The 27741-nt window shown below is 38.2% G+C and overlaps 1 protein-coding gene, 2 long non-coding RNA genes and 1 pseudogene across 3 annotated transcripts in view; 3 read left to right on the top strand and 1 right to left on the bottom strand.

Annotated features, from left to right (window-relative positions):
• Positions 1-1287: 1287 nt before the first annotated feature.
• On the bottom strand, positions 1288-21719 carry LOC144377861 (uncharacterized). The gene is made up of 4 exons (XR_013439088.1): positions 21372-21719; positions 4736-4871; positions 4238-4375; positions 1288-3624 (listed from the first exon to the last, which is right to left on the bottom strand). It is a non-coding gene; the product is annotated as an uncharacterized LOC144377861 (long non-coding RNA).
• Positions 10414-10511, top strand: LOC120886997 (U6 spliceosomal RNA; annotated as a pseudogene).
• On the top strand, positions 14531-15019 carry LOC144377557 (uncharacterized). The gene is made up of 2 exons (XR_013438551.1): positions 14531-14628; positions 14855-15019. It is a non-coding gene; the product is annotated as an uncharacterized LOC144377557 (long non-coding RNA).
• A 1137-nt stretch (positions 21720-22856) lies between the features above and the next one.
• The window catches only part of Slc7a8 (solute carrier family 7 member 8), a 58518-nt gene continuing 53633 nt past the window's right edge, over positions 22857-27741 (top strand). Inside the window, exons 1-2 of the mRNA XM_040274474.2 lie at positions 22857-23366; positions 23846-24036. Coding sequence (XP_040130408.1) covers positions 23886-24036 — 151 coding nt within the window. The 5' untranslated portion in view covers positions 22857-23366; positions 23846-23885. The remainder of the gene's footprint in view (positions 23367-23845; positions 24037-27741) is intronic.

Below are 27741 nucleotides of genomic sequence, written 5' to 3' on the forward strand. Positions count from 1 at the left end.
AGTAATAACCTAGTTAAAGAACCATAAGCTTAGAGGGAGAAAAATTTTTTCTTTTAAAAAGAAATAAAGATAAAAGTTTTCTAAATATAAAAAACAACCAGAAAAGGTTTTATACACATTTTCATTCCTCCAAAGAAAACTAAAGCAATGTATCAGAACATTATATTTAACATTTAACATTATATTTAACATTTATATTCTGAGAAATTTTTCCAGAAATAACACGAGTTCTACATATTGAAAGTCCTTATTGTGTTATGGTTTGGATCTGGACTGTGACCAAAAGGTTTATTAGTTGAAGGCTTGGTCCTCAGTGCAGCAATGTTCAGAGGTGAAACTCTTAGGAAGTGATTTGATCATGAGGGCTCTGACCTCATCATGGATTAATCCATGAGGGATTAATAATGTGATGGCATCATTGGAGCAGGGGGAACTGTAGAAGGGAGGGCCTAGTTGAAGGAAATAAGTCACCTCACCGGTGGCATGCCCTGGAAGGATCTGTTTTGTCCCTAGTCCGCCCTTCCCCATATCTATCTGTGTGTGTGTGTGTGTGTGTGTGTGTGTGAGTGTGTGTGTGTTTGTGTGTGTCTCTTTTTATTTAGGGGATTGGGGGATAGGAGGATGTCCTGAGGATTGAACTCAGAGTCACATCCACAACCCTTTTTTTTGGGGTGCCAAAGATTGAACCCAGGGGTGCTCAACCACTGAGCCACATCCCCAGCGCTTTTTCGTGTTTTATTTAGAGAAAGGGTCTCACTGAGTTGCTTAGGGCCTTGCTAAATTGCTGAGGCTGGCTTTGAACACATGATCCTCCTGCCTCAGCCTCCCTAGCCCTAGGATTACAGGCATGCAACACTGTACCCAGCCTTCAGCCTTCAATACTTTTTATTTTGAGACAGAGTCTAAGTTGTCCTGCTGGCCTTGAACTTGCAATCCTTCTGACTTGGACTCTCAAATTGCTGAGACTACAGGCCTGTGCCACCAGGCCTTGATCCCAGAGCAACTTTTTTTTTTTTTTTTTTTTTTTTGGCATGCCCTTCTTTCTTGATGTTCTACCTTATCTCAGGTACAAAGCAATGGAGCTGGGAGACCAGGGACTGAAACCTCTGAAATGGTCAGCCAGTATAAATCTTTCCTCATTTAAGTCATTTTTCACAAGTATGTTGGTCACAGTGACTACAAAGCTAACACACCATGTATAAGACAAAACTGATCCAGAAATGTCAAACTAAGACATTTTCTGGGAAAACTACTGGATTATAAAGAAAAGGAAAAAACTTTTGAGCATCCACACAAAAAGTATTCGTCATTTACAGGGAAAAGGAATGAAATTGATCAGCTTTCTCCACAGCAGCATCTTATGCTAGAAACAAAACAGTGAAACAACATTTTCTTTTTTTTTTGTTTTGTTTTGTTTTTGTTTTTGAAACAACATTTTCAAAGAAAGAAGATATCCAAGAATTTTACATTTGCTCATATTTTTTTCAGGTATAAAGGCTGCCAACAAAAAGTGTGAATATGAAGTTTTCCTAAGGAATTCATTAGTATAGTGGTTCTTTTTTTTTTTTTTAAGAGAGTAAGAGAGGAGAGAGAGAGAGAGAATTTTTTTTAATATTTATTTTTTAGTTCTCGGCGGACACAACATCTTTGTTGGTATGTGGTGCTGAGGATCGAACCTGGGCCGCACGCATGCCAGGCGAGCGCGCTACCGCTTGAGCCACATCTCCAGCCCAGTATAGTGGTTCTTAAACTTTTGTTTCTAGGAGTCCTTTACATTTAAAAAATTATTGCACCCCCAGAGAACTTTTTTTTTTTTTATGTGAATTGTATCAATCAATATTTACCCAGTTAGCAATTAAAAGTGAGAAACTTAAAAATATTTATTAATTCATATGAAAACAATAATAAACCCATTATATGTTAACATAAATAACCTATGAAAATTATATTTATCAAACAAAAATATTCATCAAAGAGTAGCTTTTTAAAAAATATTTTGTAATTGCTTGTGTAACTTAGTAGACAAAAGATGGAACCACACTATAGGTAATCATTTAAGATTGTTCCTTTTTTTCCTTTACACTCAGGATAATTTCTTTACTTGAAATTATATATATTGTAATTATATATATTGTAAATGGATCTTTATTTTATTTATTTATATGTGGTGCTCATAATCCACCCCAGTGCCTCACACATGCTAGCAAGTGTTCTGCCGCTGAGCCACAACCCCAGCCCCCATGTTTGTTTTTTAATTTATTCTATGAATTTTTGTCTTTCAATTCATCTAAATTTAATGTAATTATTTACAGTTAGGACACAAGTATACTATTTTGTTTGTTATCTGTTTATTCCTCTATTTTTCATTCCCGTTTCAAATTTTTTGCTTTCCTGTGGGTTACCTGAACATTTCTTAGAATTCCACTTTTATTTATCTATAATGTATTTTTATGTAGAGTCTTAGTGATCGCTCTAGACATTACCATACATAACATCTCTTATTGTACATAACAAGCCTAGTGGTGTCAACATAATTCAATGTGAAACATAATTAGAAAACTCAAGAGAAGAATAGTCTATTTACCTATATTTTTACTCTTTCTGTTATTTTTTCATTAATGTTGTTCTGAATTTCCTTCTTTTATTTATTTTTTTAAAATTGTTTTTAGTTGTAGATGGATGCAATATCTTTGTTTTATTTATTTATTTAATGTGGTGCTGAGGATCAAACCCAGTTCCTCACATATGCGAGACAAGCACTCAACCACTGAGCTACTACCCCAACCCCATAAATTTCCTTCTTTTATCATTTCTTTTCTGTTTAAAGGACTTGTGGTAGTCATTCCTTCTCTGTATATGTCTGCTTGTAACACCTTCTCTTAGTTTTTCTTCATTTGAGAATGCCTTGATTTCACAAATATTTTTGCTGGGTATAGAATTCTGGATGGATTTTTCTTTTCTTTCAGCACTTGAAAAACGTATTGTTTCCTTCTGGTATTGATGAATTCTAAGAAAAATACACTGTCTATGGAATCATTGTTTCTCTGTAGTTAATGTGTCATTCTTCACTAGCTATCAAGATTTTGTCTTTATCTTTTTCTGAAAATTATTATTATTGTTTATGATTGTCTTGGCATAGATTTCTTTGAATTTATTTTGCTTGGAGTTCATTCAGCTTGTTGAATCTGAAGTTTATTTTTTTCACCAAATTTGAAAGGATTTCAGTCATTATTTTTTGTGACACATTTTCAGTCGCACACTCTTTTTCATCTCCTTCTGGAACTAAAATGACACAATGTCAAATCTGATTTCTGAGGCCCTGCTCATATTTTTAGGTCCTCTTCTTTGTGCTGTTCAAATTATTATTATTATTATTTCATTTTCAAGTTCATTGATTGTTTTTTCTGTCTTGTTCATTCTGTTCTTAAGCCCATCCAGTGAGGTTTAAACAAAAAAAAAAAATTTAAGCTGGACAGGGTGGCACACACCTGTAATCCCAGTGTCTCAAGAGTCTGAGGCAGGAGGATCAAAAGTTCTAGTCCAGCCTCAGCAATTTAGTGAGACTCTGTCTCAAAATAAAATTTAAAAAGGGCTGGGAAATGTAGTTCAGTGGTTGAGCAGTACCTGTAGCAAAAAAAAAAATAAAATAAAATAAATTATCAATAAGTGCAGGAAAAATGGATAGGTAGAGCACTGCAAGTGAAATCTTAAAAATTATAGAATCTAGGTGATGATTCTAGGATGTGAGAGTTTATTGAATTATTTTTCCACTTTTGAGTATGTTTGAAATTCTTCATTATTCAAAATTTTGCTTTTCATTCTTATTTTTATTTTTTTAAGGTGCTGGGATTAAAACCTAGCTAGGCAAGCACTATACCACTGAACTATATACCCAACCTAAAATTTCTTTATTTTAAAACTATGTTTATCTTTGACAGGCAAATTATTTACTTAGTGAGAATTAAAAAGGTGTCAAAGGGCATAGAGTGAATAATTTGGCTTCCTTTCCCCCCCTGCTCCCAGCCAACAAGTTCTTCTTTCCAATGGCATTAATGGTACTAGTTCTTGTGCATTTTTCCACAGATCATTAACATATTTATAAATATATAACAGGGCCCTATCCCAAAATAAAATAAAAAGGGCTGAGGATGTAGTTCAGTGGTAGAGTGCCCCAGGGTTCAATCCCCAGGACCAACCAACCACACACACACACACACACACACACACACATACATACCCAAAAAGGACCAAGAGGTAGAAAACTTCAAAATTACTTCAGATCATTATATCATAGTATTGAATGCTCTTTATATTCAGTTCCTATTAAATTCACTTTGACATGTCCTCATAACTGATGTAAGATAAAATCCTGTACCTTTAAGGAAAAGATTAAAATAATAAAAATAAAACAATGTATTTATATTTTCTTTCCCCAACACAGAAATGGTGGCATGCCAGTAATCTCAGCAACTCCAGAGGCTGAAGCAGGAGAAGCAGGCCTTGGCAACTTCACAAGACCCTCAGCAATTAGTGAGGCCCATCTCAAAATAAAAAATAAAACAAAAAGGGCTGGGGTGTAGCTCAGTGGTAAAGCGTTCCTGATTTCAATCTCTAATACTAAAATAAAGAAAGAAATTGGATTACACTTTATATCCTATTCCATGCCCTTTTTAAACATTTAACTTGATCATTTCCGATTAAGAGTGCAAATATAGAATAAAGAATTCCTATTTACCTTAATCAAGATTCCCCAGATGTTGACATTTTGCCATGTTTCTTTTGTGCTTCTCTCTCCATTATTGTTTGCTTGTAACATTTGAGAATAAGTTGCAAACATAATGCCCACTTTTAAATATTTCAGCATTTACTTCCTGTAAATAAGGATATTCTCTCATATATATAATATATATATATTCTCTTATATATATTCTTATATATTCTCTTATATAAGAATATAATCTCTTATATAATTAATTTCTTAATTAATTATCAAAATTAAGAAATTAATGTTGAAGCAAGGCATGAGATGGCACATGCCCATAAACCCAAACACTGAGGAAGCTGAGGCAGGAGGATCACAAGTTGGAGGCCAGACTCAGCAACTTAGTGAGACCCTTTCCCAAAATAAAATTTTAAAAACAGAGCAGGGGATGTAGTTTAATGGTAGAGTTTTTGCCTAGCATGCATGAAAGCTTGGGCTCAATGCCCAGTCCTGGAAAAAACAAAGAAAATAACATTGATATTGTATTATTACCTAATCTAGAAAAATTTATTCAAGATCTGGGGCCAGGCATGTTAGCAAAAACTTTTAATCCCAGTGATTTGGGATGCTGAAGTGAGAGAATCACAAGTTCAAGGCTAGTCTCAGCTACTTAGTAAGGCCCTAAGCAACTTAATGAGAACTGTATCAAAATATAAAAAGGGCTGGAGATGTGCCTAAATGGTTGAGTACCCCTCTATTCAATCCCCAGTACCAAAAAAAAAAAAAAAAAAAAAAGTCCTGGCATTCATGGAATTTATATTCTCTTGAGGTTCTAGTGAAGCACTTTTATGTAAGCTACATTGGGATGAAATGTATATATAAATGTATATAAAGGCATGAGAAATGTTATGCCTTCCAAAAAGCCTAAGACCTGGGACTAGGGATGTAGTTCAGTGGTAGATAGCTAAGCCTAGCACATCAAGGCCGTAAATTTGATCTCTAACACCACAAAAAACAAAACAAACAAACAAACAGAAACAAAACAAAACAACAAAACCCTATGGCCTAATAGGAAATCCAAATGTATGTATAATTACACATATAGCAAAGCAGAACTTGTGATAACTTCAGAAATATTAACTCACCCAGAAAATAAACATTATTATTATTATTTCATAATACTGGAGATTTAAACCAGGGTGTTCTTTAACATCTCTAGTAATTAGAGAAATGCAAATCAAAACTACTCTAAGGGGCTGGGGATGTGGCTCAAGCGGTAGCGTGCTGGCTTGGCATGCGTGTGGCCCGGGTTTGATCCTCAGCACCACATACAAACAAAGATGTTGTGTCCGCCGAAAACTAAAAAATAAATATTAAAATTCTCTCTCTCTCTTAAAAAAAAAAAAAAAAAAAAAGAAAACTAAGATTTAATCTCACTCCAGTCAGAATGGCAGTTATCAAGAATACAAACAACAAAAAGTGTTGGTGAGGATGTGGCACACTCATACATTGCTGGTAGGACTGCAAACTGGTACTACCAATCTGGAAAGCAGTATGGAGATTCCTTAGAAAACTTGGAATGGAACCACCATTTGACCTAGCTATCCACTCCATGGTCTATACCTAAAGGACTTAACAACAGCATACTACAGAGATGCAGCCACATCAATGTTCATAGCAGCACAATTCACAATAGCCAAACTGAGGAACCAACCTAGATGGCCTTCAATGGATGGATGGATAAAGAAACTGTGGTATATATACACAATGGAATTTAACTCAGCAATGAAAGAGAATAAAATTATGGCATTTGCAGGTAAATTTATGTAGTTAGAGAATATCATGCTAAGTGAAGTAAGCCAATGCCCAAAAACCATAGGCTAAATGTTTTCTCTGATAAGTGGATGCTAATCCATAATGGGTGTGTGTGCATGGAATGAGTGGAGGAACTTTGGATGGGGCAAAGGGGAGTGGGAAGGGGCCATGGGGGTAGGAAAGATGGTGGAATGAGATGGACATCACTACCCTAGGTACATGTATGATTGCACAAATGGTGTGACCTTACTTTGGATTCAACCAGAGAAGTCAAAAACTGTGTCCACTTGTGTACAATGAATGGAAAAGCATTCTGCTGTCATGTATAACTGATTAGAATAAATAAATAATACAAATAAATCAGGGTGTTCTACCACTGAGCTACAGCTGCAGCCATTCTTCATTTTTATTTTGATACAATTGCCCAGGCCAGCTGCAATTTGGATCCTGCCTCTTACCTCAGTATCCAAAGTTACTGGGATTACAGGCATGTCCCTGCACCTGGCTAAATATTAGTAAGCTTCTGTATGATGTACTAACTTGTACAAGGTAAAAGATACGGCTCTTGCCTTCAAGACACTTCACTACAGTAGGAGAGAGTTCTTGCTTTTGTTTTTAAATTTCACAAATAAATATATAGCCATAAGGTATATTAAGTACTGTCCTAAAATACAAAGTACCAGGATCCATGAGAGTGCACATTTTGGGAAGGCTTCCCTGAGGAGATACAGAATGTCATTGAGAGCAGAGAGAAAAGAGAAATTGGGTTCATTTGGGCAAGTTTCTAAAAGGACAGTCATTTGAGCCTTAAACAATGTGATGCTTCCTCCTACAGAGGTGGGGGAAGGGTGTTCCAGGCCAAGGAAAAGCATCAGTAGAAAGAAGCACAGATATGGAGGTGGTCCTGTGTGCCTGGAGGGAACTGAGAGTGGGGCATGAAGGGAGATGGCAGGGAGAAGATGTTATGAGACAAAACTGAAGGAGAGACTGAGCCTCTTTATAGGTTTTTAGACTTTTTCTTAAGCTAATATTCCTCTTAAGCAATAGACACATCCATTAAATTACAATCTCAGAGAATTTTGGGGGGTAAAATGAAGATGCGCTATTGCAGGAATTTGCCACCAGAGGGTACCATAGGAGATGGTCTAATTGAAAGATCATAAAGCACTTTCCCAGAGTCTAGTGAGGTGTTTGTTTGTTTGTTTGTTTAACTAAAAATTCATTTTTAACTGACACATTAATAACAGGGTACCATGTGATTTCTTGAGACATATATACATCATATAATATGTATCTCCTCAAACATTTATCATTTCTTTATGGTGAAAACTTTTAAAATTCTTTCATCTTATTATTAGAGAAGCCCCCAACCATCCCTGGCCCTAAATCATTCATTTTGGCTTTTTAAAATATACAGGACTAGGACTGGGGTTGTGGCTCAGCGGTAGAACGCTTCCCTGGCATGTGCAAGGCCCTGGGTTTGATCCCCAGCACCACATAAAAGTAAATAAATAAAATAAAGGTATTGTGGTCCAACTACAACTAAAAAATAAATATCTAAAAATATATAGTACTTCATTTTTATAAATAATCACCCTACTGTAGCAGTAGTCTAGAACTTCTCACTTTAATCATAACTCAGTACTTACTGAACAACCTTCAGGTCTAGTTTCTATATCTTTTGTTTGTTTGTTTGGTTGGTTGATTTCATCTTATTTATTTTTAGAGAGGTCTAGTTTTAAAAGCCCCTCAGGGCCTTAGGGACCACTGCTGTATCCAATGGGGAGCCATCAAAGGCCTCTGAGCAGCACAAGAACATGATCAATCCCATGTTTATTAGAACAACTCTTTGGGCCAAAAGAAGTAATGGGAGGTCACAGACAGTGAGATTAACTGGTATACCATGCAGTGGGACAGGAGAGAGATGGGTGGTTCTGCAACAGGACAGCAGCAACGGATGGCTATGAGACAATTTTCAGAGGTAGAACCCACAGAACTGGTAACCAATTTGATATGGCACTAAAAAGGGAAAACACCAAGGTCTCCTGCATAGCTGATAGCAAAAGGTTGTGGATGCTGTGTTGGGAACACACAAGAAAGAAGAGCTTTGTCCAGGGAACCAAGAGAAACCCAATGAATGACTAGAGCTCATGTTTGGATCTTGAATGTATACCAAAGCCCCTTTTGTTAAAGGCTTGCTTCTTAGCCTGTGCTGCTACTGAAACCTTTAGGAGGTGGGAGTGGGAGGAAATTAAGTCATTGAGGTCCTGCCCTTGAAGAGGATATTGGGACCCCAGCCCCTTCCTCTTTCTTTTTGCTTCCCAGCCATCATGAGGTGAGCAGTTCTGCTCCTCCAAAAAGAGTGGGTCCAAGCAACCATGGACCTGAGCCTCTAAAACCACAAACCAAAATAAACCTTTCTTTTTTTGGGGGGAGGAGGTACAGGGGGTTGAACTCATGGCCATTTAACCACTGAGCCACATCCCCAGCCCTATTCTGCATTTTATTTAGAGACAAGGTCTCACTGAGTTGCTTAGCACACCCTGTTTTTGCTGAGGCTGGCTTTGAACTTGGGATCCTACTACCTCAGCCTGAGCTGCTGGGATTACAGGCATGTGCCACTGCACCTGGCCCTTTTTTCCTTTTAACTTAACTATCTTGGGTATTTTGATAGCAATAGAAAGCTGGCTAACACAAGTGGTTATGTCCATAACTCTGAGCTGGATCCTATATTCTTACCAGAAGCACTCTTTATGGGTGAGGATATCTGTGACGAGTTAGGTGCTACTAACTCATACATCTGAATTTTTAGCCTAGATCTGTCTTCTGAACTATGGATTCATATATCCAAGTGTAACTACTTCCATATCCCATATCCATTCATTCAGCAACTTTATTTATTTATTTTGCAGTACAGGGGTGCTCTACCACTGAGATACATCCCAACACTTTTCACTTTTTTTTCTTTTAATAATTTTTTTAGTTGTAGATGAACATGATACCTTTATTTTATTTATTTATCTTTTATGCAGTGCTGAGGAACAAATCCAGGGCCTCATACATGCTAGGTAAGCACCCTACCACTGAGCCACAACCCCAGCCCTTTACTTTTTATTTTTAAGGAGGGTCTCATTAAGTTGCACAAGCTGTCCTCAAACTTGCAATCCTTCTACCTCAGCTCCTCAGTAGCTGGGATAACAGACCTGTGACACCAAGCTTGACTCATTTAGCAATTTTTAACTGAGTGCCTTCTTTGTCCAAGATACTGTACTGATCTGTGGAGACATTAGTGAACAGAAAGAACCATCATTCCTGCTGTCACGGAATTTTCAGTCTGGTTGGGGAGATAAACATTAGTCATAAAGTCACCATAATCAATGCAGACACTGTATAATAAATGTATAATTATAAGTGACTAATCTGAGGCAAAGATCTAGGGCTAGGGGCTTCTCTGAAGAAGTAAGTCTTATGCTAGATCAGAAGACAGAATAGCAGTGAACTAAGCTAAGAAGGAAGGGAAGCCTCTAGGCAGAAGCAAGAACATAGACTAAAGCCCTTTGGCAAATGCATTTGAGGACAGCAAGGAGGCAGATATGACCACAGTCACTGAGAGCAGCATTATAATGCAGAGTATGTTTGGAAGCCAGTAAGGGCTGGACCAGTGCATTTGGGGTGATCACTTCAGGCAGAGTGAAGAATGAGAAGGGAGCTGAAAGAGAGCAGAGAAGACAATGACCAAGAGCAGGTTTATTGCAAATGAGACAAAGGACTAGCAGTTAGAGTCAAAAAGAAATTTTCCAGGGGCTGAAGGTATAGTTCCATGGTGGCATGTCCTGTCATACACAGGACACTGGGTTCCATCTCCAGTACTTCAAAAAAGAAAGAAAAGAAATACTCACTTCAGCTGCACAGATACTATTGGAATGATACAGAGAAAATTGCAATGGCCCCTACGCAACAATGACACAAATTTTGTGAAGCATTCCATATCTTTTTGCACTGGATCCACCCCTCTGCATTTGAAACCTCATTTTAAAATGGAGAGGGAAAGGGAGAAACTTTCCAGCACTTAATGGTTAAGTGTCTAGGCTTTGGTTTGAAAAGTTAATGGTAAACCACATGTGTTTACCTTGAAGTGTTGTTTGGGAGGCTAAATGGAATTAAAACATTATTAAGTAGACATCTTGCTCCATTGTTGGGCATATGGTGGTTACTAAGTAAACGTTAGTCCTTTCCACCTTCCAGGACCCCATAGAATAGGCCAAGAAAGCACCTCTACTGAACAGCAAGCACTGGGAGGGCTATGGTGCTGTCAAGGGAAAACACAGCTTGCATTTAAGATGTAGGGGTGCAGGGAGTACTGGAAGGAGATTACTGAAAACGTTAGGTTCCTATATGAAGAAGGAGAAAATTAATACTAAACTGGATTACTGAATACAAATGAGACTATAGTGATGAAAAGTGATTACAAAACACTTAAGTGGTGATGGGAAATCATAGGAACAAAGCATATCAGAGGCTTTGAAGTAGACAAGGGAGATATGGTTGAAGATAAGTTATAAGTAAAGGCATAAATTCTGGTTAATGCCTTTGACAGTTTAAGTCATTTATTTTAACTCTTTCATGTTTCCTACAATGCACTGAAGACCTTACATTTACTTCAAATTAGTAATTTAGCTATATCTCAAAGGTGTTTATATGTAGTACTTGCATTGTATGTTAGCTAATAGTTGTTTATGTCCATTATTATTATTATTATTTATTTTGGGGGGAAGGTACCAGGGATTGAACTCAGGGACAGTTGAGTACTGAGCCCCATCCCTAGCTATTTTGTACTTTATTAGAGATAGGGTCTTTTTCGAGTTGCTTAGTGCCTGGCTAAATTGCTGAGACTGGCTTTGAACTTGCCATCCTCCTGCCTCCGCCTCCCCAGCCACTGGGATTACAGGCGTGCACCACCGCGCCCAGCTATGTCCATTATTATTATTATCTAGTCAAGTTACTTAGTTCTTTTTTGATTTTGCAAATGTGTCTTTTAATCTTCTTTATATTTTTAGTTGTAGATGGACACAATACCTTTGTTCATTTATTTTTAGGTGGTACTGAAGATTGAACCCAGTGCCTTACATGTGCTAGACAAGCCCTCTACCACTGAGCTCCAACCCCAGCCCTTAACTTTCTTTTAAATTTTTTTACTTCCAACTTAATTGTACCCTGACTGAAGAACCCGTGTGCTATATTTGTGTTCTCAAGTCTTTAAAATCTTGGCTGGGGTAGGGTGCTGTTTTGCATACCTGCAATCCGAGCTACTCAGGAGGCCAAAGCAGGAGGATTGCGAGTTTGAGGTCAGTTTGGGCAAACTTAGGGTGACCCTTTCTCAAAACAAAATTTTTAAAAGGGCTGGAGGTGTAGCTCAGTGGAAGAGCATTTGCCTAGTGTGTCCAAGGTCCTGGGTTTCAATCCCTAGTACTGTTAAAAATAAAAGTATCTCTAAAATTTTGAGGGGCTGGGTTGTAGCTCAGTGGCAGGGTGAAGGTTTAGCATGCACAAGGCCATGGGTTCAATTCCTAGCAAGGGGGCACCAGCAGACAGGGAGCAAATATATAAAATTTCAAGAGTTATTTTGTGCTGTGGCAGCACATACCTGTAATCCAATTAACTGGGGAGGGGAGACAGGAGGGTCAAAAGTTTAAGGACAACCTGGGCAACCTGAGGAGACTCTGTTCAAAATAAAAAATAAAAAAGGCTGTGGATGTAGCTCAATTATAGAGCACCCCTGAGTTCAATCAACATTACTGAAAAAGAATTCCTTTGTGACCCAGTAGAAGGAAATGTTTATATCCCATATATATTTGGGAGTAAAGCATATTCTCTCTATATTTTTTTAATATTTATTTTTAGTTGTAGTTGGACACAATAACTTTATTTTATTTATTTATTTTTATGTAGTGCTGAGGATCGAACTCAGGGCTTTGCACATGCTAGGCAAGCGCTCTACCGCTGAACCACAAACCCAGCCCTCTCTCTCTATTTTTTAATGCAGGGTTTTTTTGAGATCTATTAAGTCAAACTTGCTAATTTTGTTGTTCAATTATTTCCTGTCTACTTTTTTTTTCTGCTTAATTTATCAGCTTCTAACAGAAATGCATTAAAATACTTCCTGTTGATTACATATTTATCAAATTTGTATTTATCTATCAGATTTTGCTTCATATATTTCCACTCTTATTTTTAATGCATGGAAGTTCAAGGTTTTGTCTTCCTGATAGTTCTCTTTATTATTTAATGTTGGCCTTTATAGTATTGATGCTTATTGCCTTAAATTTCTTTTTTTTTCCCACCTCTATCACTGAGCTACATCCTATGCCCTTTTAAAATTTTATTTTGAGACAGGGTTTTGCTAAATTTCCCAGTATGACTTTGAATCTTGGATCTTCTTGCCTCAGTTTCCCAAGTAGCTGGGATTACTGGTTTACACCATTGGCTTTTTTTCTATCCTTTATTGAGCTAGACACTCAGAGTGCTGTGTCAGCCCAGACACCTTCCTCTGTTCCAGAAAATTTTCTTGCATTATTTACATTTTTTAAAAAAGATCTTTTAATCTTCCTTATTTTCTCTGTTCTTTTTTGGGGGGGCGGGGCGGAGGGGTAGGCACTAGGTTTTAGGGATGGAACCCAGGGGCTCTTTACTACCAAGCTACATCTCCAGACCTTTTTATTTTTTATTTTGAGGCAAGATCTCATTAACTTGCTGAGGTTGGCTTCTAACTTGCAATCCTCCTGCATCAGCCTCCCAAATCGCTGGGATGACAGGTGTGCACCACCATGCCTGGCTCTCTTTTTTTTAAATTCCTACTAACCAGCTGTTGGGAACTCCTGAATTAATGCTCTAGTTTTCTTGTGCTTTGTCTCTCCACTGTTTTGAAGCTGTCTTTTACAGATTTCTCAACTTTATTTTCTAAGATTTATCCTGAATATTTTAACTTCTGTTATATTTTAATGTCTAAGAACTTTCTATCCTTTCCTGAATGTTTCTATTTTTGTTGTGTGGAAGCGACATTTTCTCTTACCTCTTGAAATTTGGAAAAGTTTTCTTCTGCTCCGTGCATCACCTATTTGTCATTGTCTTTGCTTTTATACTGAGTCCTTCCTCAAAAATCTGGTGATCCTATGGGGCTGAGGCTGTAGCTCAGTGGTAGAGTGCTTGCCTCGCATGTGTGAGGCACTGGTTCAATCCTCAGCACTACATAAAAATAAATAAAGATACTGTGTGTTCATCTACAACTAAATAAATATTTTTTAAAAATCTGGTGATCCTTTATTGGGCCATCCAGGTAATTAAGCTTTACTTGTATTAAAGGAGGAAAAAGAAAGATCCCAAGGGATTGTATCTAAGGTCCTTGAAGGAGATGGCCTTTATTCACCATTATATCCCCAGTGACTAGCACAGTAACCAGTTAATCACTACTGATTGAATATGCTAATAAAATTTATTCAGCATCTTTAGGTATATGTAATCCAACTTTTACTAGAATTTCTTCCTCACTAGACATGGTGGTGCATGCCTGTAATCCCAAGAGGCTTGGGAGGCTGAGGCAAGAGGGTTGCAAATTCAAAGCCAGCCTTAGCAACTTAAATAAGCAACTTAGTGAGACCCTGTCTCAAAAGAAAAAAAAGGACTGGGGATGTGGCTCAGTGGTAAAGACCCCTGGGTTCAATCCCCAGTACCAAAAAACCAACAACTAGAATTTCTTTCTCTATTTCTCTGATAAATTGAGTAGTGTTGAAAATCTCCTAAAACATAACATAATCTACATCAGTGATATCCAAACTATAGCCTGCCAAAAGTTTCAAGTAACTGGGTCCATAAATTTTCACCTAATCAGACTTGTGTTTTCTTCCCAACTTCCCTACACATTTCTGGTATAGGAAATAGCAGTTAATTATCATGATTTGGTAAGGAAGAGGTAAAATAAAATAAGTGTATGTTTTTAAAAAATATTTATTTATTTTTTTTTAGGTGTAGATGGACACAACACAATGCCTTTATTTTTATGTGGTGCTAAGGATCGAACCCAGGCTCTACCTCTGAGCCACAATTCCAGCCCCAAGGTATGTTTTTAAAAACTGGTTTGATGTCAATTAAAGGTTATAGTATCACTGAATTAGCTATAAAAGTTTTGATATTCCCATAATTAGTGTATTCTTAGATGCATAGATAGGACAAACCCTAAAATCCTCAGAAAACTGAAATTTATTTTATTTTATTTTATTTTTTTAAAGAGAGAGGTGTGAGAGAGGGAGAGAGAGAGAGAGAATTTTAATATTTATTTTTTAGTTTTCGGCAGACACAACATCTTTGTATGTGATGCTGAGGATCGAACCCGGGCCGCACGCATGCCAGGCGAGCGCACTACCGCTTGAGCCACATCCCCAGCCCCAGAAAACTGAAATTTATATAACCAGTAATTGTCAATAAATGATACAAAACTTATCTTGAAAATATATCTCCATGTTCTGCACTGAATTCATTTGCAATGAATTTTTTGTTTTGTTTTGTTTGCAGTAGTTAGGATCAAATCCAGGGCCTCTGGTGTCCTTGGCAAGCACTCTATCATTGAGCTACACCTTCAGCCCCTACAACGAATATTGATTAAATATGTATTGAGTGCTTCTATATGCTAAGCACTGCTATAGGCACTATAAAAATGATGGTGAAGAAACATGAAAAAAATTATTTGTTATTATGGGAAAATTTAAACATATACAAAACTAGAGATATAATAAACTCCTATTACCACCCAGCTTGAATGGTATGAACTACCAACCTTCTTTCATTGATAATCTACCCCTTTCCTCCCTCCCTTTATATTATTTTTATTGTTATTATTATCATCATTGTTGTTGTTATTTTTCAATACTGTGAGTTGAACCCAGAATTGAGCTATATCCAAGCCTTATTTGTTTATTTTTTTATTTTGAGACAGGATCTCACTAAGTTTCCCAGACTGGCCTCAAACTTGCAATCTTCCTACCTCAGCCTCCCAAGCAGCTGAAATTATAGGCGTGAATCATAGTGCTTGGCCCCTTATCTTATTTTGAAGCAAATCCAAGATGTCAGATTATTTCATCCATAAACATACTGGATCTGGTCCTGGTGACGTGTCTATAATCCCCACTACTTGAGGTTGATGCTGGAGTATTACAAATTCCAGATCAGCCTGGGCAACTAAATAAAATAAAGCTGGACACAGTGGCACACACCTATAATCCCAATGGCTTGGGAAGCTGAGGTAGGAGGATAGCAAGTTCAAAGCCAGCCTTGGCAATGGCAAGACACTAAGCAACTCAACCATATCTTGTCTCTAAATAAAATACAAAAAAGGGCTGGGGATTTGGCTCAGTGGTTGAATGCCTCTGGATTCAATCCCTAGTAACAAAAATAAATTAATTAAATAAAAAGGATTGATCACCAGCTAGTGAGGAAGATAGGGAAGAGGAGAGGTCCAGAAGAGAAAAAGGAGATTGTGAGAAGCCTTCGAGGAGGTTAGTGAAATTGAGAAAAGCTGGGAGCTCTGGAGCTATCAAATGGCCACATGCTGCTGTGAAATCAGTAAAATGAAGACTGAGAAGTGATCTCCAGACTGGACCATATGGTGGCCAGTGGTGGTCTTTTCAAGAATGGCTTCTGCCAGGTAATGGGGACAAAAGCTTTGGTGCAGTGGGCCCAAGCATGAACGGAGGTTAAGGAAGAGGAAACAGAGGAGCAAATAAATTGGGTGGTAGCTGGAAAGGAACGAGGAGTAAAGGGAAGTCCTGATTGTTTTGTTTCATTTTTTAGTAGGAGGGATTACAGCATGTTTCTATGCTGATAGGAACAATCCAGTGAAGAGTGGAAAATAGATGATGCAGCAAAGAGGAACAATTCTAGAACCAAAGACCCTGAGCAGAGAGAGAGGGTAGGGAAGGTAGAACACATGCTGGGAGATACATAAAAGCACAGATGACACATCCATTTCAATGGAGAGAGCAGAGTACATGGGCAGATTAAGAGATTTAGAGGACAGTGGATGTAGAAGTTCTCTTCTGTCTGCTCCTATATTTTCTATGAAATAATAACCAAGGATGTCAACTGAAAGTGTTAGCCACTAAGCAAGCCAGGCAACTTTAGGGGCAAACTCCTGTGCTTCTGGGGAGTAGGGGGAGCTGCAGTCCCTTTATAAGACTGTTTGTGCATCTTCAAAGTTGTTCTTTCTTTTTGTTTCAGCTAAAACTCTTGGAAAGACTTAGGAGGAACCAGCCAAAGTCATCAAGTCAACTTGATACATTCTTTTAGACAACCTAGATTAAACTTGGCTCATTCAAATGCTGAACTGAGCCTACCCAGAAGCATTTTTCTGTCATCTTTTTTTCCCCCCATCACAAGTATTGAACTCTAGGGTGCTCTACCTCTTAGTTATGTCCCCAATCCTTTTTGTTTTTTATTCTGAGATGTGGTCTTACTAAGTTGCCAAGACTTGCCTCGAACGTGGATTCCTCCTGTCTTAGCTTCATAAGTAGCTTAGATTACAGGCACAAGCCATGGTGCCAGCTATTTTTTCTTTTTAAACACATGGTTGATGACCTTGAACTGAGCATGCTAAGAAATGTGCCAGTGCCTGCATGGGTTTTCCTATATGGACATGTTCAGGCTCCCCAATAAAATCCCCAGAACTTCTTTGTTCAGCAGGAACATTCTTTGCAAATAACCCCAGTGCTCTCCTTACTTCCTGCAAATAATAAAAGTTTCTCCACTCTTTTATCTTCTGGTAGTGCTTTTGGTTTTGCACTAAACAAGATGCCAAACCATTGCATTTAGTTATGGAAGTAAAGATTTGGGAGAAGAGAAGTATTGGTTTAAAAAGAGGAGAAGCTTGGGTTGGGCTGGGGCTCAACGATAGCACGCTTGCCTGGCACGTGTAGGGAGCTGGGTTCGATACTCAGCACCACATAAAAATAAAAAAATAAAGGTATTGTGACCAACGACAACTATTTAAATAAATAAAGTATGTATAAATAAATAAATAGAGGAGAAGGTAAATGTAAGTGTGAATTAGCTACCACAATGTTGAGGGCCTGCTTGAAATCTTGCTCATGTAGGGGTGGTGGTACATGTAATCCCAGCTTCTCAAGAGGTTAAGGGAGGAGAATTGCAAATTTGAGGCCAGTCTGGGCAAATTAGTGAGACCTTGTCTCAAAATTAAAACTAAAAATGGCTGGGGATTTAGTTCAGTCATGAAGTACTCCTTAGGTTCAATCCTCAGTGCCGGGCTGGGGATGTGGCTCAAGCGGTAGCGCGCTCGCCTGCCATGCGTGCGGCACGGGTTCGATCCTCAGCACCACATACCAACAGAGATGTTGTGTCCACCGAGAACTGAAAAATAAATGTTAAAAATTCTCTCTCCTCTCTCACTCTCTCTTTAAAAAAAAAAATCCTCAGTGCCAAAAAATTAATTAATTTAATAAAAAATAAATATTAAAAGAGAGAGAGAGGGAGGGAGGGAGAAAGAAAGGAACAGAGATCTGTACTCCACATGAAATAGTGGTCAAAGTTAAAACCTTGACTGTATTTTCTCCTTTTTCTATAATCCAGCCTCCCTGTCCAGACTCTAAGGTCTACATGTTACTACCATTACCTGGCACATTAACCAGTCTGTAATTATTTAATTTATTTATTATGCATTAATGTACATCATCATTTATTCATATTCTATTAATTAAGCTCCAGACACTGTTTTAGGTATCCTTCCAAATTCTTAGGGACTCCGGTTACAAGGAAGAAAGCAGGTCTATACCCTCGAGGAATTTATCTCCCACATCTTAAAAGATATGAGCATTCATCTTGGGTAAACATAATAAAAACCAATAACAAAGTGGAAGTTTTCATATTAAGTACTCAGAACTAGGCGAGCATTGTGGTGCACACCTGTAATCCTAGTGACTCAGGAGGTTGAGGCAGGAGGAATGCAAGTTTGAGACCAGCCTCAGCAAATCAGGGAGGACCTAGGCAATTTTGTGAGACCCTGTCTCAAAATAAATAAAATTAAAAGGTCTGGGGGTGTGGTTCAGTATAAAGTGCCCCTGAGTTAAATCCCCAGTACCGTAAATAAATAAATAAATAGAAAAGAGAAAAAGAAAGAAAGAAAAAAATACTTAAGACTAGAGTCACATAAATCCTTAGAAAGAATATTAATGTCCCATGACAGATGACCCAGAAAAGGAGTCAAGGAGGTGTGCAGCCTACTATGGAGAGTGTATCTATATTTCTTTCCCACTAGTACTGAGTTGACTCTATGGATTCCAGCCAAGTGCAGCAGACAGAGGGATAATCTGCTGGAATTTTTGTCTATAATGTCAAAGCAAGGATTCATCATTACATCCAGAAGAGCATGAAGTAATTAACCATCATAACAAAATAAAGTCTGCTCCATCCAAATTCTCAGGACTGCATTAAACCCTAGAATATACAACTTTCCTTTGAACTTATGAATATGTCCAGAAGGCAAACAGGCAAACTGAGTCTTGTTAACTGAGTCTTCTCATTCCATCCTCCTTTCTTTCTGACCTTTATGTCTTTTTCTCTTTTTTTGCTTTCTTCTTCTTTCTCATGAATTTTCATCTGTTTTTTTTTTTTTTTCCATTTTCAAATGACATAAAATCTCCTAGAACCACTGGCTCAGGAAGCTATCATCTTGGGAACATAGGCTTTATTTTTTAAAAAGAGTTTTCTGGGGGTGGGGATATGGCTCAAGCGGTAGAGCATCGCCTGGCATGCGTGCGGCCCAGGTTCGATCCTCAGCACCACATACAAACAAAGATGTTGTGTCTGCCGAAAAACTAAAAATAAATAATATTTTTTTTTAAAAAGGGTTTTCTTCTGATTTTAGACATACAGATACAAGAAGAAGAATGGAGTGGGAACATGGGCTGTGAGTTGGTTCCAGGCAGATGTTTGGGTCCTGAGTGGCCTCAGACTCTTGTTACAAAGAACAAGAATAATGTACTGTTTATTTGACCCAGATTTTGGAGAAAAAAAAAAAAAACAGGAATGCAGTGGGCTCTGTGCTCTGTTCTTTCACATTAACAGATACTTTTTATGTGTTGTTTCAAAAAGAGAATATTGGAGCATGACAGTGTTTTTGTTTAATTATCACTAGTAGCAAGTTCCATGCCATCTCCCTTTTTGTGCAGTAGGTGTCAGTCACATACAGCCTTTCTCTGCTTAAATCCACACAGTAAGAAAACAACCCTTCCATCATCCACCTTTTTCCAAGTTAAAGGGATCAATTTCTTCCTAGTTTAAGCCTGCAAAACAATGGGAATAGTCATTTAGGTGCTGGAAACAGTTGTACTAAGTTCTTAGGATATAGACCAGCCAGGGACTGTGTCAAAAAGGTGACAAATGGGGGCTGGGTTTGTGGCTCAGTGGTATAGCGCTTGCCTAGCATGAATAAGGCACTTGGCTTCAATCCCCAGCACCACATTAAAAAACAAAACAAAAAAATGAAATAACAAAATAAAGCTATTGTGTCCATCTACAGCTAAAAAAAAAAAAAAAAAAAAAAAAGGTGACAATGTAGAGGGCCCAGGTTAAATCCAGTTGGTCTCATTTCACAAAAATGTTGGCATCAAGGTGGATCTGTAAAGGGCCCAGCTATGACACCAACTCTAGAAAACATGACAGGGGCCCAGGTAATACTCAATAATTTTCTATTTTCATCGGGTGAAAGAAGTTGAGCTATAGTGCCCTGAAAAAAAATAATCAGTGTAAACCACTGATCTCCTGTTTGCCCATGAAGAGATTAAGTGTCTGGTCTTTGACCCCAGGTAAGATACTTCTTGAAACCTCAGTTACCTAATCTTTAAACTCTATACAATAGGGTGTGGGGTTTTACTTCAGTGGTGGAGTGTTTGCCTAGCATGTGTGAGGCCCTGGGTTCACTCCCTAACACCACAAAAATAAAAAATAAATCATTAAAATATTGTTTTGGGGGATTAGGGTTGTGGCTCAGTGGCAGAGCGCTGTCCTAGCATGTGTGAGGCTTGATTCTCAGTACCACATATAAATAAATAAATAAATAGATAGATAGATAAAATCCATCAACATCTAATAAAAATATTTTTTTAAAAAATAACTGTCTTTGTCTACCCAAGATATTTAATGAGGAGGGGAAAAATGTGATATTGTTCAAAATGGTTTGTAGACTACAAAGCACTGTTTAAAGGTAGAATAAGCCAGGTGTAGTTGCACATACCTGCAATCCCAGGAATTTGGACTGTGACAGGATGGTTACAAGTTACAGGCCAGTTTCAGCAACTTAGGCTCTTAGTAACTTAGTGAGACCCTGTCTCAAAAACTAAAAAGGGATGGGAATATATCTCAGTGACAAAGCACTCCTGAGTTCAATCCCCAGTACCAGAAATAAAAAAACACAAACATACATGCATATATAAATGTAGAGTAACAGAGGCACACACTATGAATGGTCCCTTTGAAGGATAAGAGATTCCTTTCCTAGCTTTTAAACTACACCATTAATAGACTGTCAAGTTACTTATAAATTCCAAGTGCTACAAAAATAGAAATATTAATCCTCAACAACCAGTTTGGTGCTACATTGTATCCCAGAAATGCATTTGATCTCACAACCACCTTTAGCTTCGTAATTCAGAAATAGAGGGCTAAAGCTTATAGTCCCACTGTCATTTTGCACTTGTTTTAGCAAGAGACTTCAAATTCATCATACTTGTATTTTATCCTATAGTCAGTCTAAACTATTTAAATTAGAACTACAAGCATTACTAGAAGAACTCACGTTTGAGAAGCAGAAAGATTGTTTTATCCCTTGATGTTGAAATCTGAGCAAAAGTCTTCAAATAGGATTTTTAAAAAATAAATCCATGAAATTTTTCCTCAGTGCTTTCTAAGGTTGTCAGGAAAGGCCAGAGGCAATTCAGATTTTTTCATTTTCCATGACTCATTCTCTCCCACAGAGTTTTGTGCTATATATTCCTGCCTTGTCTGTTCTTTTTGTTGAAAATCCTTTATACACCACCCACACTTTTTCTTTCTTTCTTTCTTTCTTTCTTTTTTTGCTGAGGTTTTCAAATTGCTATATCTTGAACTAGCAGAAGGAGAAGGGTTGAAATTTTAACCTTTGAAACATCTTAGTACTTGCTGAGTGATCAAGGAGCAGACTGAAAAGAAGATTGCTGTCGGACTTTACCCCATTTGGAAAAGCTTTTGGTACAATAGCTCATCCAACCCCAATTTAAAGAATAAAAAGTATCTGTTTTCCTTAAAACCCCAAATCTTTTGGAACATTTTCCAAAAAGTCTAAGTTTCTGTAGTAAATTGTTCCATTTAGGAATTTTTATTTTTTAGACCCATTTTAAAATAAAATAATTGTTCATAATGTACTTAATAGGATTCCACAATAACTTTAAACTTATAGTATTGTCTGCTACATTGCTTCATACTTTTTTTTTTCAAGTATTTTACAATTGGAAATAGACATCACTGCTTCCGTGGTAAAGCAACAGTTTTGAGTGAAATTCTTCAGGAAAGTAGAGGTATAATATCAATATGGTAATTAGTCATCTCTCAACGTCTGTCAGTCTGCTTCCTGAGTAGTGGGGTTCTGATCATTCCCAGGTCTACTTTTCAAATAACTTACAGACATAAAAATATTGGAAAGTGTGACACCAGGCTCAGAGTCATAGCTTTTATGTTTCAGTACCTAAATAAGAGTTGTGAGCAGTGAGGCCATCTCTTCCTGGTGATTTTGGTGGCCCCCCCCCCTCCATAGTTCACAATAACACTAAATGAAATTTTTGCATTATCTTTAATTCCTTCTACTCTCCTCCCCCACCCATGGATTCCCTCTAATTTCAAGAAACGACTCTTTAAAGATGTTATCCCTACAATCTTCTCTCCTTTATCCTCCAATGATCCAGACCTAAATATTTCAATACATTGGCCAGTTCATTTTTGATGGCATTAAAAGCATGGGCACCACTGTTCCTTTATTTTATAAAGCTCACAAATGCTGTTCGACCTATAGTGCAATACTGGTTACTGAGCTCTCCCGGAGCAGTTGACGCGAAAGGATTTTACTTCCACTTAATTACAAGGAGAAAGACCCGATTACAAAGAGAAATGTTTTAATCCATTTTGTCAGAGATCGTAGGGGGTGGGGGGCTCTGTGCTAATATTTAAATTGAAGAGGAGGGAGGAGAAGGGACTGAGGATGGAGAGGAACGCAGGAGGTGGAGGCGGAGCCTGGGTCAGCAAATAAAACCCCTAGCTAAAAGGGAAGCACATTCGCGTGTGGAGGAACCACTCTCCCGTAACCCGGAGCGATGGAGCAGTCCGTGCCGTAAGCACCGAGATCCGAGATCCGACCCTGGGAAAAAAGGACGAGAAGACCCAGCGGAAAAAAGGAGAGGACATCTGGGAAAAGCGGAAGCAGAAGACGGGAAGGGGAAAGAATCCCACAGCAGGTGGAAAGCAGATCTAGAGCAAGCCGCTCAGGTCCACAGCTTTTGTCTTTCTGGGAAAAGAAGAAAGTACCTGAGGATTGCCTTTTCCCACCCTCCAGTTAATGAAAACTACTGTTAGCCTCATCCTAAACGAAAAGACTAAGGGGGAGGTAAAGGCAATCTGTTTTGTTAGGAGGCGAGCTGCAAGGAAATCCAGACGACTGTCTTTTTGAAGCGTCTGAAACAAGCCACTGCCTGGTCCACGGAGCAGAACCATCCTGATTTTCGAAGATACACCCCTTTCAGGAGAATTCCAGCTGGAGTCGCTGGTACAGTTCTATTTTTATATGTAAATTTTTATGTCTCCTCTCCCATCTCCTTTTTCTTTCCTTTTTTTTTTTTTTGAATTTTTAATGTTTATTTTTTAGTTCTCGGAGGACACAACATCTTTGTTGGTATGTGGTGCTGAGGATCGAACTCTGGGCCGCACGCATGCCAGGCGAGCGCGCTACCGCTTGAGCCACATCCCCAGCCCCCATCTTTTTTTTCTTTTTCTTTTTCTTTTTTTTTTTTTTAACAACACGTTCCTTGTCATAAGTAGGAGTGATAAGAAAGAGTCAATACAGAATAGTTATTATCTCACTTTTTCCTTTTATCTGCTTGTCTTTTTTAGAGGGTAGGAGTGGTCCCTATTTTGAAAAAGGACGTTTTAATTTTAAAGGCTCTCTCTCTCTCTCTCTCTCTCTCTCTCTCTCTCTCTCTCTCTCTCTCTCTTTCTATATCTGTCTACCCGCACATGCATTTAAATAGAGAGAGAGCTTTTGGAGGTTCGAATCTTAACAAGAAAGATGGAAAAAGGAGCCAGGCACCGAAATAACACCGAAAAGAACCACCCAGGTGGGAGCGAGCGGGAGGCCAGTCCCGAGGCCGGTTCCGGAGGGGGCGGAGTAGCCCTGAAGAAAGAGATCGGATTGGTCAGTGCTTGTGGTATCATTGTAGGTGAGTCCAATTTTTTTCCCCACCTACCGCCCTTTCCGCACTCTAGGGGTCCTTCGGTGGGATGTTAATCCCTCTGAAGCACTGTTTTTGCTTCCTACTCTTAGAAAAGTATGGTCAGTCACCTGTGTTTTAACCCACCTCCACTGGTCAAGTTTGCGAGGCATGGAAGTCATATTTGTCATACGCCTCTTCCTCCAAACCAGGCTAAACAGGTCTCTTCGTAGAATGGAGCAAATAAGGGTCACAAACCTGGATGATTATGCCTTCCGACATTGCCTGGGAGCTTGTTAAAAATATAGGTGACCAGGCTCTTTACTTGGAGGTTCTGATTCAGGCTGAGGGACATGGATTTTTTTTTTTTTTTTTTAACTTGGTTTTATGCAAACACCCTCCGCAGGCTGTAAACTGGCTTTTGAGGCATATTTAGTAGATATTTTGTTGTTGTATGTTAGATGAAACTAGGGAATGTGTAATAAAAATAGCAACAACCACCATAATAATCCCTTGACTTTTTATAGCCTTTTCCATCCTATGCAGCACTTTTACTGTGTGAAGTAGATGTGACAGGGCTGTTATTCACTTTTCACAGATGAAGAAATTATGGAAGAAAAAGGGGACAGATTGTGGTCTTCTACAAACAGTTTACAGTTTTCTCTAGTTGACTAGTAGAATCCACCTATCTCTTAATACAGAAGACTCTAAGTTCTCAAAGGGAATAGTAACTATAATGTAAAGTGCAGGAGGAATTGATGAGTAAAATGTGTCCTGTCTTGGAGGCTTTGAAGGTAAGGAGTTGGGTGGCCCTCAGTGCCAGTGCAGACCATGATGATACCTCTCTCAAAGACCCTCTGTAGAGCCTAGGTCCCAATTACAGCTCAAGACAACACAGCTTCCTCTTTTCAGAGAAGCTCTGAGGATGGATGTCAAGCAATGGCACATTCCTGCCCTTCAGAGAATGAGTTTTCTCTACTATCTTTGATAGACAGCTTTACTTCTTCCCACAAGAAGGGTACAGAATGGTCAGGCCCATTGTTGATGTGTTGATGTGTGGTCTCTCTCCAGAGTTCCTTTGTGAAGGCTTAAAATATCTTGTGGCCCATAAACCAGTTTCTCTAGACAACAACATGTTTCATGTAGCTCAGAGACACTTTGGCATGAGAGCAAAGTGACACTGGAGAACACCCTTGAACTCAAATAAAATCAGTACAGTATTCAGATAATCCTCTTCACCTCCACACCCAGACTTCAGTGATCATGTTATCTCCAGTCCCTTTCAAAATGGGATCTACTTTTTCTAATTCTCTAACTCATAGAGGTTTTCCAGGCATTCTACAGTTATATAAAAAAATATATAATATTTTTTTAAAAATCATAGTCATGATCTTAATCTCTCATTACTTTTTCTTATTACATTTTCTTTGCCTCTCCTTTACTTTATCTCAATTGATCTGTAAAATGAGATCAGCCAGGAACTTAATAGGTATAGCTCATGCCAATTTGCAATTTATACATAGCCTAGAGCCTGTTGCCTCTTTCCTCAATTTGACTGAATGGATTAAGCATTTTCCTCCTTTTGGGAAGGCTCTGATTGATACACAGAGACCTCATGCACAACACAAGCAAACCTCCTTTTTCCTGCTTCAGCCTTGCTTACCCATCCCTCCATAAATGCAGGTATTCAGTTAGAGGGAAGTTGCCTATGTCCTGAGGTCTTTGTCTCTTTAAATTTTTTTTTCTAAGACTATGAAGAAATGGGAGTGTTCTGATATAATAAGTACAATTTCATCTGGGTGAATATTACTATTGGTTTGTCCATTGCCTCATGGATAGTATTTCAATGTGAGTAGTGCCAGGGTTCCCCATGGTGACATTACAGTAACGAGCAATGATACTGGTATTCTGTGGTGAAAAGAGATTTCAAATATAATATGTGGTTTCAGAAAAATCAGGATTTTTTCGAAAGTATAAGAATCCTTGTAGGCTGGGGATTTATCTCAGTTGGTCGAGTGCCTGCCTTGAATGCACAAGGGCATGAGTTCAATCCCCAACACCACAAAAAAAAAAAAAAAAAAAAAATCCTGTAGAGGTAACTGGTACTATTCTACCTCAGTTCAAATTAGGATAGATATAATTGTCCCCTTTAGGATGATGTAGGGGCAAAATACTTTCTGCTTTCCTTGCTGCTTGGCTATGAGTTGCAGATGTGCTGAGGTGCTGCCCTGTCCTCTTCTAGAGGGGTTTCAGAGTGGATGATAATGATTCAAGCTATACGCTTAGTCCTTGTTTAGTTTTTAACAGCACCCTTATCCTAACCTAACAAGTCTATTGTTCTCTGAGTATTTGACTAAGGAAAACTCTTGGTAGCAGATGACCTTAGATTTCATCATGAATGTGGAGTCCCCCCAAAATCTTTTTGTGTGTGTGTGTGTGGCACTGAGAATTGAATCCAGGGCCTTAGCACATAGTAGGCAAGGGCTCTACCACTGAGCTACATCCCCTAGCCCTTTTCATTTTTTATTTTGAAACAGGGTTTCAAAATAAATGCAAAAATAGAACTGGCATTTTCCATTCAGAATTCAGTGATCTGCTTGCTGTTCAATGTCAACACTATGGAAGAAAGTGAATTAAAAGGCAAAAGGAGACAGGAAATTTCCTAAGTGAATCAGATGATATGATATGGGAAAGCAGCATTGACCCAAATCTGTCTCATACCCAACTGACTTGGATAAGTTAAACTATATACTTCATATAAGCTCATAAAATTTCATTCATAATTATCATTGATGATTGAAAGTAGAAATAACAGAATATCAGGTATTATGGAAATATAAAACGAACTTACAGGAGTCATGTCCTGGAATTACTTATCTGAGTGAGAAGATAGGATTCATATTTATTAAAAAGAAACATTAACAGCATGTCTTAGTAAGAGCTGCAGGAGGGCAAAGTTAGGTCAGGAAGCACAAGGAATAATTCTCACTAGCAAGCAGATTAAGAAGCCTTTTTTTTTTTCTTGGAACTGAGATTTAACCCAGGGGCATTTTACCACTGAGCTATGTCCCAAGCCCTTTTCATTTTTTCTTTTGAGACAGCATATAGCTAAATTGCTTAAGGCTTCGCTAAATTACTGAGGCTGACCTCAAACTTGTGATCCTCCTGCCTCAGCCTCCCAGATGGCTGGGATTACAGGTGTGTGCTACCATGCTCGGCAAAGAAGCCTCTTGAAAATATGTGGGGAAAAAATGGAGTAAAAGATACTAAGGTACTGGGAATTCTGGGATACTTTATAAGCAAAAGGACAATGACTAAACTGTTATTTCCTTGAGCATAGATTATTGTCTTGGGGTTTGGAGGTGTAATCATTGGTAAAGTGTTTGCTTAGAACCCAGCATTGGAAAACAACAAAAACACAGTGTCTTGGCTGAGGATGTATCTCAATGGTAGAACAGTAGAACACGTGCTTAGAATATGTGAGGCCCCAGGTTCAATCCCCAGCACCAGAAGAAAGAAAGAAAGAAAGAAAAGAAAATAGTAAAGAAAGAAAGAAGAAAAATAGTGTCTTATATATCTCAGAATCTTTATTGCTTAGCAGAACAATTACTCAAATGATTTTTTAATTTAATTGGCTCTTGGGCAAAAATTTGAAGACATTAGTAATAAGAAGTGTTTATCTGATGGGCAATGGGGACATTTTAAGCTAGGAAT

Source organism: Ictidomys tridecemlineatus, chromosome 5 (assembly GCF_052094955.1).
Source record: "Ictidomys tridecemlineatus isolate mIctTri1 chromosome 5, mIctTri1.hap1, whole genome shotgun sequence".
NCBI classification, from domain to species: Eukaryota; Metazoa; Chordata; class Mammalia; order Rodentia; family Sciuridae; genus Ictidomys; species Ictidomys tridecemlineatus.